The sequence below is a fragment of the Hemitrygon akajei genome, chromosome 10, assembly GCF_048418815.1.
Source record: "Hemitrygon akajei chromosome 10, sHemAka1.3, whole genome shotgun sequence".
NCBI classification, from domain to species: domain Eukaryota; kingdom Metazoa; phylum Chordata; class Chondrichthyes; order Myliobatiformes; family Dasyatidae; genus Hemitrygon; species Hemitrygon akajei.
In genome coordinates, this window is record NC_133133.1 from 142,015,298 (window position 1) to 142,029,843 (window position 14,546).

At 40.7% G+C, this 14,546-nt stretch overlaps 1 protein-coding gene across 2 annotated transcripts in view; it reads left to right on the forward strand.

Annotated features, from left to right (window-relative positions):
* LOC140734743 (beta-parvin) overlaps positions 1 to 14,546 on the forward strand; it is a 70,240-nt gene continuing 55,694 nt past the window's right edge. For both annotated transcript variants that reach the window (XM_073059157.1, XM_073059159.1), the window contains exon 1: positions 1 to 226. In XM_073059157.1, the coding sequence (XP_072915258.1) occupies positions 109 to 226 (118 nt within the window). In that variant the 5' untranslated portion in view covers positions 1 to 108. The remainder of the gene's footprint in view (positions 227 to 14,546) is intronic.

Below are 14,546 nucleotides of genomic sequence, written 5' to 3' on the forward strand. Positions count from 1 at the left end.
GCTGTTGCAGGAGGGTGAATGAGCGGTCAGCCGCATCCTGTAGTGCGGGCGGTCGCCGGCTCCGTTTCCTGGAGAGTGTAAACGGCCGTGCATCGGAGTGAGAGGGCAATGGCCACCACGCCGGTCCGATCGCCGAGTGTCCAGCACACGAGTAGGATGAAGAAGGACGAGTCATTCCTGGGAAAGCTGGGAGGGACATTGGCAAGAAGGAAAAAGGCCCGAGAAGGTAGGTTAGCACACTCATCCCAGCACGGACCGGGTGTGGGGAACAGGTGGGATGGTCTCAGCCTCTCGTTTTTTTTAATTTTCAGAAATAAACTTAATTCAGAAAATATACACAAAAGAAGAAAGAAATGCAAACGCATATACGTTCATGGCCGTTACATTCAGTGGTGTAAACCCTTTAAAAAAAACAAACGTAGCCCCATGGCGCTTATATGACTCACTGGGGTGGTACCCCTTTTCATTTTTGCTGCGACTTCTCCACCAAAGTCGCCCGCCCTTGTGCGGTAGCGGAAGGAACTTGTGTTGTGGTCTCTCTCACTGACCCTTAGTATTAGCTGCATCGAGCTTTAAGTACATCCCTCAGTATGCACTCCTGTAGCCTGGACTGTGCCAGTCTGCAGCATTCATTATGGACATCTCATTGTGCCAGAAGACCAAGTTTTGGGCAGAGAAATGGCGTCTTTCACTAAATTGATAACTTTCTGTCTCGGCGTGTGTCCTTGGGAATAGCTCCGTGATCAATGTCCTTTCTGTTAGGCTTTTGGTGAGGATGGATCCGGACATTTTTGTAAATTCAATCTGCAAAAAAAAAGTGGTGACCGTCCCGTTCTCATCTCTGCCGTTCCGAGTGCAGTGTGCGTTAGGGTTGACAAGTTGTAACAGAAAGTATCTGACTGCCAGACTCCTTTCGCCACCAGCCAAGTGAGGGTCTTGTTGCTTGTTGGTGAGATGTGGTGATGAGGCATTCTGCCAGATGGTTTGGACAGTCTGCTCTGGGAATCAATCCACCATATCTATAGTGACCCTGTCACTGCCAAATGGACTTGAGGTGAAAGATTGCAATTTCAGGTAATCTGTTCTCCCTCTCTCCTGATCTGTCCAATTCCTCCAACACCCGCCCAACTCAGTGATCTGATCAACATTTCCCCCTCCTCCATACAATCCATCAGGCTATCACTCTCACTTTTCCCCAATGTTCCCCCCCCTTCCCATCTGCCTTCCCATATTCTCTAGTTAGTTCTATGCTCCACCTTTTCTTCCCATCAGATTCCTCTATCTATCTGCAGCCCTGTACCTATCACCTATCACCTCTAGCTTCTGTTGCTACAGGTCGAGAACTCCTTATCTGAAATGTTTGGGGCTAGAAATTTTTTGGATATCAGATTTTTTTTTCTGATTTTAGAATATGTAATGAGATAGCTTGGGATCGCCATAATTTCCTATGCTGAATTTGTACCAGTAATGCAGTCTTTGTCTTGCACTTGTTCATCACACATTACTTAACAATAAAAAAATTATGTACTATTAATGTAATGAAAATATGTGTACAAGGTAACAAAAGCAACATTGGGAGAATGCCTAATCAGGTAGCTGTTCAAGTATTGAACAACAACAGTCAATGGCAGACTTTCAGTCTCCACCTGCAAAAGTTTACAGTACACTCTATTTGTATTTTACTTTTTCTTAGGTTTTATGTAAGCTATGAAAACAATCAGCACTTCAGACTTGCTCTGGTGTTACTTTTCATCAGTGATGCTTTAAAAATTTAATGCTGTTATGTAAGCTATAAAAACTATCTGCATCGTAGACTTGTTCTGGCACTAGATTTTTGTGATCAGCGGACACGTTAAACCAGTGATTCTCAACCGTGTTTTGGCCACGGCCCCCTTAGGAGCTCGTCTCAGGTTCCAGGGCCCCCCTTTCAAACGGGAATACAACATGAACAGATAGAAAATCATTTATTATTGAACACCAAGAAAACTTTAACATTCTGGCATACTGGACAAACCTTTAATAAGACTATGAAATTAAACATCTGTCAGGCTTAATGCGATCCTTGAGCTTGGTGCTTTTCTGCAATAGGGCTCCAAATTAGACAGTGACTGTGGGAGGTCACCTCTTGTTGCGATATTAATTCTGTTCCTGGATTTTGTCAAGGAAGCTACCTTGCTGAATCTGGTCTCAACCAAATATGTTGAGGGAAAGGCAATAGACTTAGGCTTTTTCCCACAGTGTTGTAGTTTTATTCGGCAGATCATGCTTGATCCAAAAATCTTTTTGAAACTGACTGAACTGACGACGTGCAGTTATATCACTCTGAAGATCAATCAAACTCTCTTGAATTTCTGCCTCAACTTGGGTGGGTTGTACTTCAAATGGATTCAAAATCCAATCCCGGATACTGAGGTTTAACAGGTCATTAAATCTTGCATATCCTTGTGTATCTGGTTGAGATGTTTCACATAAATGGTAAGGTCATCGTCCTTCAGTGCCTCTGCGATCGTCTTCAGGTTTGGAAATTGTAAAATTCCCGACGTCCCATATTGTGGCAATAGACTTCAAGTTTCTTAAGGAAAGAAACAATGGCTTCCTTACAATCTACAAGGTTACTGTTTTTGTCCTGTAAGGTCTTGTTTAACAAATTAAGTTTCTGAAAGATATCTGCCAGATAAAATATGTCTGCTTTAGCATCAACGAGTCTTTCTCCATGCTCTTTATCAGACATGAAGGAAACTGTGGTGTCCCAGAGTGTAACAAAACGTTGAAGACAGTTTGCCTTGGAAAGCCTCCTCACCGCAGTATGCAGCAGCAGCATCTGGAAGTCTTCATCATTTTCTTCACACAGCTGCCGGAAAAGATGATCCTGAAGGGCCTGGGATATGATGAAGTTTACAGCCTTTATGAGAACTGAAAGCGAAAGATTGAGACTCCTCCCAAGTTTTTAGCTACTAGGTGCTCCCTGTGAATTACGCAATGAATAGTAAAGACATAAGCACTTTCAGCACTTAAGTTACAGAGAAAGGTTGAACAAGTTAGGTCTCTATTCATTGGAGCGTAGAAGGTTGAGGGGGGATTTGATCGAGGTATTTAAAATTTTGAGAGGGATAGATAGAGTTGACGTGAATAGGCTGTTTCCATTGAGAGTAGGGGAGATTCAAACGAGAGGACATGATTTGAGAGTTAGGGGGCAAAAGTTTAAGGGAAACACGAGGGGGTATTTCTTTACTCAGAGAGTGATAGCTGTGTGGAATGAGCTTCCTGTAGAAGTAGTAGAGGCCAGTTCAGTTGTGTCATTTAAGGTAAAATTGGATAGGTATATGGACAGGAAAGGGGTGGAGGGTTATGGGCTGAGTGCGGGTAGGTGGGACTAGGTGAGATTAAGAGTTCGGCACGGACTAGGAGGGCCGGAATGGCCTGTTTCCGTGCTGTGATTGTTATATGGTTATGGTTATATGGTTATAAGGTATAACTCTTTTTGGATGCAATGCTGTCATGCAGTTCAAACACATGGGCAAAGATGGCTTTGCAGGGATGCGATGAAACCACACGATAAGTATTCCACTGAATACTGCTGACACTTTTTTCTCGCCAAGGAACTAACTCATGGGTAGAATTGTTTCTGAAAATAATAAAAATAATCATGAGGCATGATTTTGCTTTTTTTTTCTAGCTAAATTGACAACATTGAGTGGGAAATGGTTTCGGAAGGCTGCCTAAACGTTTTTGACTTGGGAATAAGCACGCGAATTACAGATACATTACTGACAAACCATGTGGTGACTTCATGTGCAGTAATAAACACTTTTCATAACCTACCTTAATGTATAATATATCCAAGCACATATACTTTAAAGTTACTAGGCTAACAAAAGGCCTAGCAAGACATGCTGATCTTTGTAGAATGAAGTATGGCGATAATGGATACGAGAACCCTTGATTGAATACGTTGACCCAATGCAATCTGATTCGCGACTGACTCGAAGGTGAGGCTGTGTGGGAGGAGCTTAAGCAATGAACTTACCAGGTATGCGGAATTCAAACGGTGTGTTGGAAAAATATTATAAATAGGAGGGGAACTATTGACTCCAATAAAGGTTGCTGATTGGTTATTTCATCGGTTCAGTTACCAGGGCCCCCATAAACACTTGGGGCTCCCCTTCTCACAGTTTTCAGTCATTGGCCCCCTTCAGATGTGCCAGGGCCCCATATGGCTCCCGTTGAGAATGGCTGCATTAAACAATTTAATGCCATGCCGTTTCTTAAATTTCTGCAACCGGCCTGCTGAATATGGCAATTATCTTCAATTTTCAGTTTGTCATGATAGATCTTTGCTTGTTTTATGATCAGCATGCTGGTAAGTGGCATGTGTTCCCTCTGACACTGATGAATTCATTCTTTCAAAACACAATTGAAATCTTCATTTTTCGCAATGCTTTTCTATTTTTCATTAACATTTGTTTATTACATATATGAGGCCACTTCTTAAAACTGTCTATGGTACGCAGAGACCTATAGAACCTTCCCAGTGTCTTGTGGGATTTTCCATTTGTGACATCAGGTCCGTGCTCAGAAAAATTTGGATCTCGGAGTTTTTCTTATATTGGAATTTCAGATAAGGGGTAATCAACCTGTATCTCCACACTTCCCTTTTCCATCTGCCTATCACCCATTCTTAGCTGGATACATTTGCCCCTTCCAACCTTTTTATTCTGGCTATCTCTCGTCTTTCAGTCCAGGTGAAGGGTTTAGACTTGAAATGTGATTGTCCATTTTGCTTTACTGATGCTACCCTGACCTACTGAGTTTTTTTTCACTCTACTGAGTTTTTTTTTCACTCCACTTTTCAGCAACTGCAATTGCTTGTGTCTCTGAAATGAGGAGAGATGCCTTCACATACAAAGTGGTGTGTCTTTTGAAAATTTCTTCCCCTGACAGCTGTGGGGGCTCAATTACTGATTAATCAGGAAATTAATCAGTTTCTGGATATTAAAGGGATATGGGAATACAGCAGGAAAATGGTATTAAGATTAAATGCCAGCTGTGATCTTAGTGGAGAAGGCTCAAAAGGCTGAATGACCTTTTCCAGTTTCCTATGTTCAGTTCTGAAGCAATTTTGCCTCCTTTAAAATGAAGTCTTTGCTGTTTTTTTTCAGCTTTCAAATGTGATTTTAAAGCCAGAATTAACTGTTTTGAAATGCTCATTTTAGTTTTCATTTGAAGAGCTTCTTAATTTCTTGAAGAAAATGCATTAGTCCTCTTTAGTTTGAGTCTCATTTTTAAAATGTTCATATTTAAGATTTTTACTTTGATGCTAGTTTAATCAAATCCAAATTGTTTTAAATGCCTATTAATATTTTGTTTGAATCAGGATCCATTTAGATTCTATTTCATATTTGACTACTGTAAAGTATTTTTAGTGGCTGCATTTTGAGAGAGGATTTGGCATTTTTTTTTATAGAAAAGGAACTTCTATCCTGAAAATAAAACAAGAAATGCTGGAAATATTCTGCAGGTCTGGCAGTATCTATGGAGATATAAACAATGTAATTGCTTGAGGCTAGTGGTCTTTAGAACTGAAACTGTGGGAATTGACTGGCTTTCAACTTTGCTTTGGAGCACATTACAAGATAAATGTCGGACTGCTGTTTTATCGATTGCAGTTCAGCATTCAGGACCAATAACCAAGCTTCAAAACCTGGACATCTGTACTGCAATCTGTAACTGGATCCTCAATTACCTTAGGAGGAGGCCTCAGTCAATGTCTCATCCTCATTGTCTATCAAGGCAGGTGTTTCTCAAGGGTGTGTACTCAGCCTACACCTCTTCTGCTGTCTCTACACTCAGAACTGTGCGGCTAAGCACAGCTAAGATGCCATCTATATATTTGCCAATGATACCACTACTGTACTCCTGTAGGTAGATGAGGGGGCTTGCAGGGATGTGATAGATCGACTTGCTGAATGGAGTTGCAACAATAATCTGCCACACAACATCAGCAAAACCAAAGATCAGATTGTGGTTTAAGCAAGACAAAGTCGAGAGAACACACAGCAGTTCTTGTCGATGGTGGAAAGGGTGACCAGCTTCAAGTACTTGGGCATCGGCACCTCATAGGAACTTGCCTAGCCCGAACACATTGATGCAGTCATGAAGAAGTCATGCCAATGGCTCTTCTTTGTTTGGAGTTTGAGGAGATTTAGTATGTCACCAAAGGCTTGCAAATTTTTATTGATGTATGCTGGAGAGCATTCTGACTGGTTGCATCATAGCCTGATATGGGCCCTCCAATGCACAGGATTGCAAAAGGCTGTGGAGGGATGGAGAATGAGTCAGTTCCATCGTGGCCACAATCCTCCCACCCTTGAGCACATCTTCAACACGCAGTTCCTTAAGAAACTATCAGGGAGGAGGTACGTGAGCCTGAAGACTTAATCTCAATGGTTTAGAAACACCTTTCCTTAGGCTCTCAGATTTCTGAATGGTCCATGAACACTAGCTAGCTATTCCTTTTTTTTGGCACAGTATTTATTTATTTTTTGTAATTTTATAGATTTGTATGTCTTTATACTGTACTGCTGCCATAAAACAATAACCTTCAAGTCATGTCAATGATAATTAATTTGATTCTGATTTTGGATTAGCGGTTACTGCCCTCAGCATTGTAATGCAAGTGACTTAATCATTCTTGTACCCAGTAAGAAGTTCATTGTTTCATTGATCTGAAACTTCATATACAAAGTTACTAAGTTCTTCTTTAAATCCTACATAATTTTTAAAATAATTATTGGACATATTACAAATACATGGTAAATGAGTCATAATTTGGGGGAAAAACTAAATTCTGATATCTAGTTCATCATTTTATGTCAAACTTCTGCATTGATAGAGGAACTATACAGGCCTTTAACCGAGAACAATCAAAATAGACTATGTTGTGATGATTAATGTTGTTTGCTTTTTATGGAACTTGGTGTTGTGCAAGTTGGTTATCGTATTTCAACACCCAATGGTATTCACATTTTCCAGGTAATTCATGAGTTAAGTACCTTGAGATGTCAAGAGGATTAAAAAAAATAGAGATGTTAAATTTGACAGCTCTTGTGCAATCTTTTGCATGTTGAGTTTGAGTGACCATGTGATTTTTGTTTCTGTTTAGCAGGTTGCAAAGGGTAGGTGATCCTTACCTTCTCTCTAGCACAGGGGAACTGCTGCCTCACAGAATCACTGTCTCGGGTTTAATCCTCGATTGAATGTTGAGTTTACAGAGATTGCATGCTCTGTCTGTGACTGTCACTTTACTCCAAATACTTAGGAGTTGGTAGGTTAATTTGAGACTCTAAGTTATCTTAATGTGTGGCTGAGTGTACAGCCTGGGTGGACTTAATGGGAATATGGGGAGATTAAAATAGGAATTAGTACTGGATTAGCAAAAATAGTGCTTATTGTTGGTACAGGCCGAGAGGGTCAAAGGGCCTGTTTCTGTGGTATATTGCTGTGAGTATAATTCTTAAATTTGAACTGAACAAGCAGAAGTGGAATAAAACTGCTCAAAGCTCAGAAAGCATAGCAATAACCTTTTATTAGGTATTGTACTTAGAAGTACTTAGAAAAACAGTTTACTTAACATACTGTTCCTATGTATAGAGGTCCTTAACTCCAGATGATTTTTTTAGACCATAAGACATGGGAGCGGAATTAGGTCATTTGGCCCATTGAGTCTGCTCTGCTATTCAATCATGGCTGATTTATTATCCCTCTCAACCACATTCCTCTGCCTTCTCCCTCTAAACTTTGCCCTTACTAATCAAGAGCTTATCAAGCTCTGGTTTAAATGTAACAAATTACTTGACCTCCACAGCATTCTGTAGCAATGAATTCCATTGACTCAGCACCTTCTAGCTAAAGAAATTCCTTCTCACCTCTTTTCTAAAGGGACATACTTATATTCTGAGGCTGTACCCTCTGGTCCTAGACTCTTCTCCCCGCGCACCCCCCCCCCCCCAACACCACCACTATTGGAAGCATCCTCACAATGTCCACTCTATCTAGGCCTTTCAATATTCAATGAGCTCGCCCCTCATTCTTCTAACATTCTTCTAAACTCCAGCGAGTACAGGTCCAGAGCCATCGAACACTCCTCATACATTAACCCTATTGTTCCTGAGATCATTCTTGTGAATCTTCAATGGACCCTCTCCAATGCCAGCACATTCCTTTTTAAATATGCAGCCAAAACTGCTCCCAATACTTGGAGTGCAACCTGATCGATGCCTTAGAACATATATGTCAAACTCAAGGCCCGCGGGCCAAATCCGGCCCACGGTGGAATTATCTTTGGCCTGCGAGATAATATCTAATTACTATTAAAAATGGCCCCAGTAATCGAAGCGCCTATGGCGTATGATATGGCTAATGCTGAGTTTATTCAGGTACCAGGTTTTCAGGGTTTTTAGAGTTTATTCGGCAGTCTTGCTCGGCAGTCTTCTTCATAAGAAACGGAATTTGTAAAGTGAAACACTTTGTAGTTATAGCAGAGACTGAGACACATGAGAGCAGGCTGAAAAAACGGAGGCAACGAAAGCTGTGTTCGCACGCGTCCGACTGATCCGGCCCGCATGAAGCTGCATTTTGCTCAATCCGGCCCGTGACCTAAAATGAGTTTGACACCCCTGCCTTAGAAAGCCTCAGCATTAGATCTTTGCTTTTATATTCTAGTCTTCTCAAAATGAATGCTAACATTGTATTTGTCTTCCTCACTACTTAATAGTAGTGACTGCACTCACTTCTGGCCCCTGACCCTCGTGAAACTTTGGCATTTTGCTGGAGTTTTCCACAGCAAAAACTGACACAAAATACTTATTGAATTTGTCTGGTGTTTCATTGTACCCCATTACTACCTCTTCAGTGCCAATTCTCAGCAGTCCTCTTATTGCTTTTTTAGTTGCCTTTTGTTGATTTTTAAAAGCTTCCCAACCCCCTAGCTTCCCACTATTTTTTTGCTATATTGTATGCCCTTTCTTTTGCTTTAATGTCTTTGATTTCCCTGTCAGCCACATCCTCATGCTCCCTTTAAAACCTGCTTCTTCTATCCTGCACCTTTTGATTTACTCCCCGAAATTCTACCCATTGCTGCTTTGCTGTCATCCCTGCTAGTATACCCTTCAGATCGGTGTTTGGCCAACTCCTCTGTCATGCCTCTGTAATTCCCTTTATTTCATTATAATCCCGATATATCTGATTTTAACTTCTGCCTCTCAAAAATGATAAATTCTATAATATTATGATCTGAATCCCATAAGGGTTTCTTTGCCTTAAGCTCCCTTATCAAATATGGTTCATTACAAAACACCCAATCCAGAATTGCATTTTCCGTCATGGGCCCAACCACAAACTGCTCTAAAAATCTATCTCTTAGGCATTCTACAAACTCCCGCTCTTGGGATCCAGCACCAACCTGATTTTTCCAATCTACCTGCATATTGAAATTCCCGAAGACCATCATAATGTTGCTCTTTTTGCATGCTTTTTAAAACATCTCCCTTTGTAAATTGCACCATGCATTCTGGTTACTGTTTCAGAGGCCTGTATATAACTCCCATCAGGGTCTTTTTACCATTGCATTTTCTTTACTCTATCCACAAGTATTCTATATCTTCTGATCCTATGTCACTTCTTTCTAAGGATTTGATTTCATTTTTTATCAGCAGGGCCATCTTGCCCGTCCTTTCGATGCAATGTGTCTCAGATGTTAAGCTTCCGAATGTGATTGGTTTTAAACTACTGCTCAGTGATGTCTACAGCGTCATTCCTGCCAGTTTGTAACTTGCTGCAAAATCATTTACCTTATCTTGTATAATGTGTGAATTTAAATATGACAACTTCTTCAGTCTTGTAGTCATCCTTTTCAATTTTGTCTCCATGTTACAGGATGTTATATTCTCATACCTTTCTAAACTTTTGTTTCAATCTTTATTCTGGAGTCTTCTGTAACCTTTCTTTCCCTTTTACTTTATCCATACTTCCACCCCCTGACGAATCCCCTACTTAGTTTAAAGCCTTATTCTCAGCCCTAGGTATCTGATTCATAAGCACACTGGTCCAAGCATGTTTCAGGTGGAGCCCATCCCATCAGAACAGTTCCCCCCTTCCCCAATACTGGCGCCAATGTCCCACAAATTTCTGCTACAGTAAACTTTGAGCCACATATTTAGCCCTCCGATGTCATTAGCCCTGTGTCAATTTGCACATGGCTCGGGTAACAATCCAGAGATTAGTACCTTTTTATTTCTGCATTTTTAATTTAATCTCTAGTTGTTCAAGTTCCCTCAGCAGAACCTCTTTTCTTGTTTCTTTCTACATTGTTGGTACCCTCATGGACATGACTGGATTTTTTCCCTCCTAATTTGGAAGGGAAATTCCTCTGCAGGTCAGATGAGCTGTCCCAAACCTGGACACCTGGCAGACATTACTGCCTTCGGGACTCCTAATCCTTGTGACAGAGAATTGTATCTATTCCCCTGACTATATTACCCATAATTATAACTACCCTTCTCCTCTCTTCCCCTTCTTGAATGACTCCCTGAACCATGATGCCACGGTTCATTTGCTCGTCCTTCTGACAGTCCCCACTGTCAACCTCACGTGGAGCAACCATCTTAGACAAGCTGGGCAAACTCAAGTGGCGAGGCTCCTCCAGCACCTCCTCCTGGACCCCCCTGCCTCACTTCCAATCACACCCTCTTGTCCCTAGTTACAGACCAAATTTGAAGTAAGTAATCTAATAGGTGAGACTGCCTCCTGAAACTCGTAACCCTTCCCCCTCCCTGATGCATCACAGTGTTTGAAGCTCACATTCCAGGTCATTAACTCTGATCCCAAGTCCCCTCGAGCTTCCAGCACTTGCTGCAGACATGGTCACTAGGTAATGTAATGGTGTCCACCAGCTACAGCACATCACCTGATTCTGCATCCCTATTTTATTTTAAATTTTGCAATTTGCTATCCTTTTTGTTATATAAAACTAATACTAAATGTAATTAAAGTGTAGCATCCGTGCCCCCAATTTACCCCTGTTCACCTAGGGTTAACTGCCATCGCCCCGCCAATAGTGCAATACATTGGTGTGAATACAGTGTAATAGCCCCCCCACCCCCCAGTACACGCTTGCAACACAAATACCAGACAATACACGAAAGGCGAGTAAATAATTGCAACTTTATAGTTATTTCTTAGTCATGGGTTAGTAGAAACAGATAACCTAAAGGCACCAAATCAGTAAGTTTATCAGTTTGTGCACATAATATTTTAATACGTTGGAACTCACGCCTCCAGTTCCATCCACAACGACCTTCCGAGCCTTCGGCCACCATCCGAACCGCCGACATCCAGTATCCGCCACCCTGGAACCGCTGTCTGCTCCTCACACATCCCTCCTTCTCACTCGCCTCCCGAAAAAGAGTGTGAACTCCCACTCAGTTCACACGTACAAGATAGCTAAACAATTTTCCATTGGTTGGTTCCCCCCCCCATCTACAGTTATAACCCAAACATTCCAGATACAGAAACCCATTACAGCATTAAGTAACATTACAGAGAAGCCATTTTGTTAGCCTGAACAGTTAACACCACAGTTACTGGTACTGAGAGTCCTACAAAAGAAAAAAAACTCTTAGCTGTTCCTTCCTGCTATGCACCTCTGCCTTGCTGAAACCTCTCGAGCCAAAGCTACAGTTCTCCATTCTAACTCTACCCACTCCAACAATGACTGCTCTGCTTAAATCTTACTTTTTTTTAATTGGATCAGGTAAATCTCACTCACATTGAGACTTGCTGTTTTTATTGGATCTTGCTGTCACTACCCCAAGGTGAAACTTACTCAATGACACTTTTGAACTTGATTCACCCAAATGATCATTCAGTGGTGTCTATTCCCATGTGTACTTGATTTTTTCTTCAAGAATTTTACTTTATTTATATAATTTGCAAATACTGCACACAGGACAAACCATGCTGTTCCATTTGCTTTATATTGACACAACATCTAAAATGTAGAACAACACAGCACAGGAGCAGACAAGTTCCTGTGGCAGATGGCGTGAGGGGAGATGTGCTGGAAATGGAGGTGATGCAGTGAGAGCAGCATTGATGGTGGTGGAAGCGAAACCCCATTCTTTTGGAAAAAAGGAGACCACAGATGTCTTAGAAAGTAAAGCCTCATCCTGAGAACTGTTACAGCAGAGAGGAGGAACTGAAAGAAGGGAATTGGGGTGAGGGCTGTACTCATTTCCCTCCCCCGTCAGCTTATTCTAGCTCCTGCCCTGTTCTTTTCCAGTCGTGATGAAGGGTTTCTTCCCAAAACGTCAACTGCTTATTTCCCTCCATAGATGCTGTCTGACTTGCTGAGTCCCTTCGTTATTTTTTTTGTGTTGCTCAAAATTTCCAGCATCCACTGAATCTCTTGTGCTTATAAATATTCATCTGTTGTCTTCCTCTGCTTTGTTTCAATCAGACAGAATCAGAATGTTCCACGCCCAATGATTGGCTTCCGTAATCATAAGCATCAGCTGAAGTTAAATTGTGTATAAGTTTTATTTTCTAAAGACTGGTTCTCGTTTGAATTAATATCGGCTATATTTACATGCTTCCATAATTCCTGAACCCTTTCAACTCATGAGACGTGTTTTTGGCTATTTCACTACATGAAGTTAAAGCTGTTTTTAGATTTTCTTTCAGAAGTGTTATAGAATGATATGCATAGATTAGAGTTAATCTGTTTCCTCAGTAACCTTTTAAGACAAATTTCATTTTCTATCGTAGCAGTCTTCCTTATTTTATGCTGTTTCATTTATCTCACCGATGACTTCTGTTTATTTTGGTAAACGCCTTGTGTTTGTCCAGATATGCAAAGAATACTTTTTATACCACGACACTTATAGAATGCCTGACAGTAATGTGCACTTTCATTCAGTGTACGGCAGCAAAAAGGGGAAACAGAAGCTTGTTATTGTCCTACCACCAGTCCCATTTTAAACTGTTGCCACTGTATTGAAGACAGGTCTTTAAATAAAAGTAAGTATGCCAGTAATCTAAATGATCGGCTTCAGCAACTTGACTTGAGTTATATTTGTTTGTTACACAGTACAATTTGGGGGGGGGGGGGAAGACTCATTTTATAGGTTAGATGTGTTATATTTGCTAGATTTTTTTTTTGTTTCTTATGCTGGGCTACTTTCAATATTTTTGTTCAAGCAGTGAGCATGATAGAATTGTGCAGGTTTACTGGGTGTAGATAATGGAGTTGAAGTCATGTCAGCCCAGATCTCACTGAATGTGGGAGCAGCATCAAGGGGCCAAACAATTTACTCCAAGTCCTAATTCACAGATTATATGTATAAAGAAGTCCTCTGGACTTATTCTCATAATGTAGCATAAAGAGGTAATGCAGATTTAAATTTCTTCAATATATATTGAAAGATTTGTAATAACTCTCTGTTGTTACTTTGTTGATTGAATGAATCCAATATTTATTTTACTGTGGATGCTTTGTGGATGAATTTGATTGATTGGGTTAAATGACACTTTAATTTGAACTTTCATAATACTTTAAACTGAAGTTGAAATACTGTGTTCTGAAAAAGAGAAGTATGTTTAGTCCTACACTGTGTTCTTTGTTCATTGACTTTTTTTAATTAGTAGCAATATATATGGATTTTGTTTAAAAATTAAGATGTTTTCATAAGTTTACTGTGACTAGTTGCCATTGTGCATCTTACATTGTATTGTAGACCAGAATGGGGATTAAACAAAGAGAAAACTGAAATAGTTGTTCTTGGGTGCCAAAAAAAGAATGATTAAAAGTCTGTGCTCAATTAGAATCCCTGTTACACAGACCACAACCCAAGCCAGAAACCTTGGTGTTGTGATGGATTCGGACTTAAATTTTAGCTGCCAGGTTAAGACAATTAAAGGTCAGTCTACTGCCATCTTAAAAATATAGTGAGAGTTAAAGGGCTTGTATCTCAGCAAGATCTAGAAAAACTCGTCCTGGCATTTATTTTTAGTAGGCTTGACTACTGTAATGGCTTTATCACAGGTCACTGTAAAAATTACCTCAGACAGCTGCAGCTCATTTAGGACGCTGCTGTCAGAGTCCTCACGAGGAGCAAGAAAGTAAAACTTGTCACTCCAGTTCTCAGATCACTGCAGTGGCTTCATGTCCATCGGAGGAATGACTTTATATTATTACCACTGGTTTATAAAGCACTGAATGGTCTGGGGCCAAAATACATCTCCGATCTCTGCTGCATGATGAACCTTCTCCGAACTCTCAGGTCGTCTGGGGCGGGTCCCCAGGGTCAAAACTAAATATGGTGAAGCAGCTTTTGGCTACTGTGCTCCACATATCTGGAATAACCTTCCAGAGGATTTGAAGTTTGCCCCAACTTTAAGCTCTTTTAATTAAGCCTTAAAACTTTTCTTTTCACTGTAGCTTTTAATTTGAATCTCCTGCAGTAACTTCTAGTTATCATACCTATTTTGTG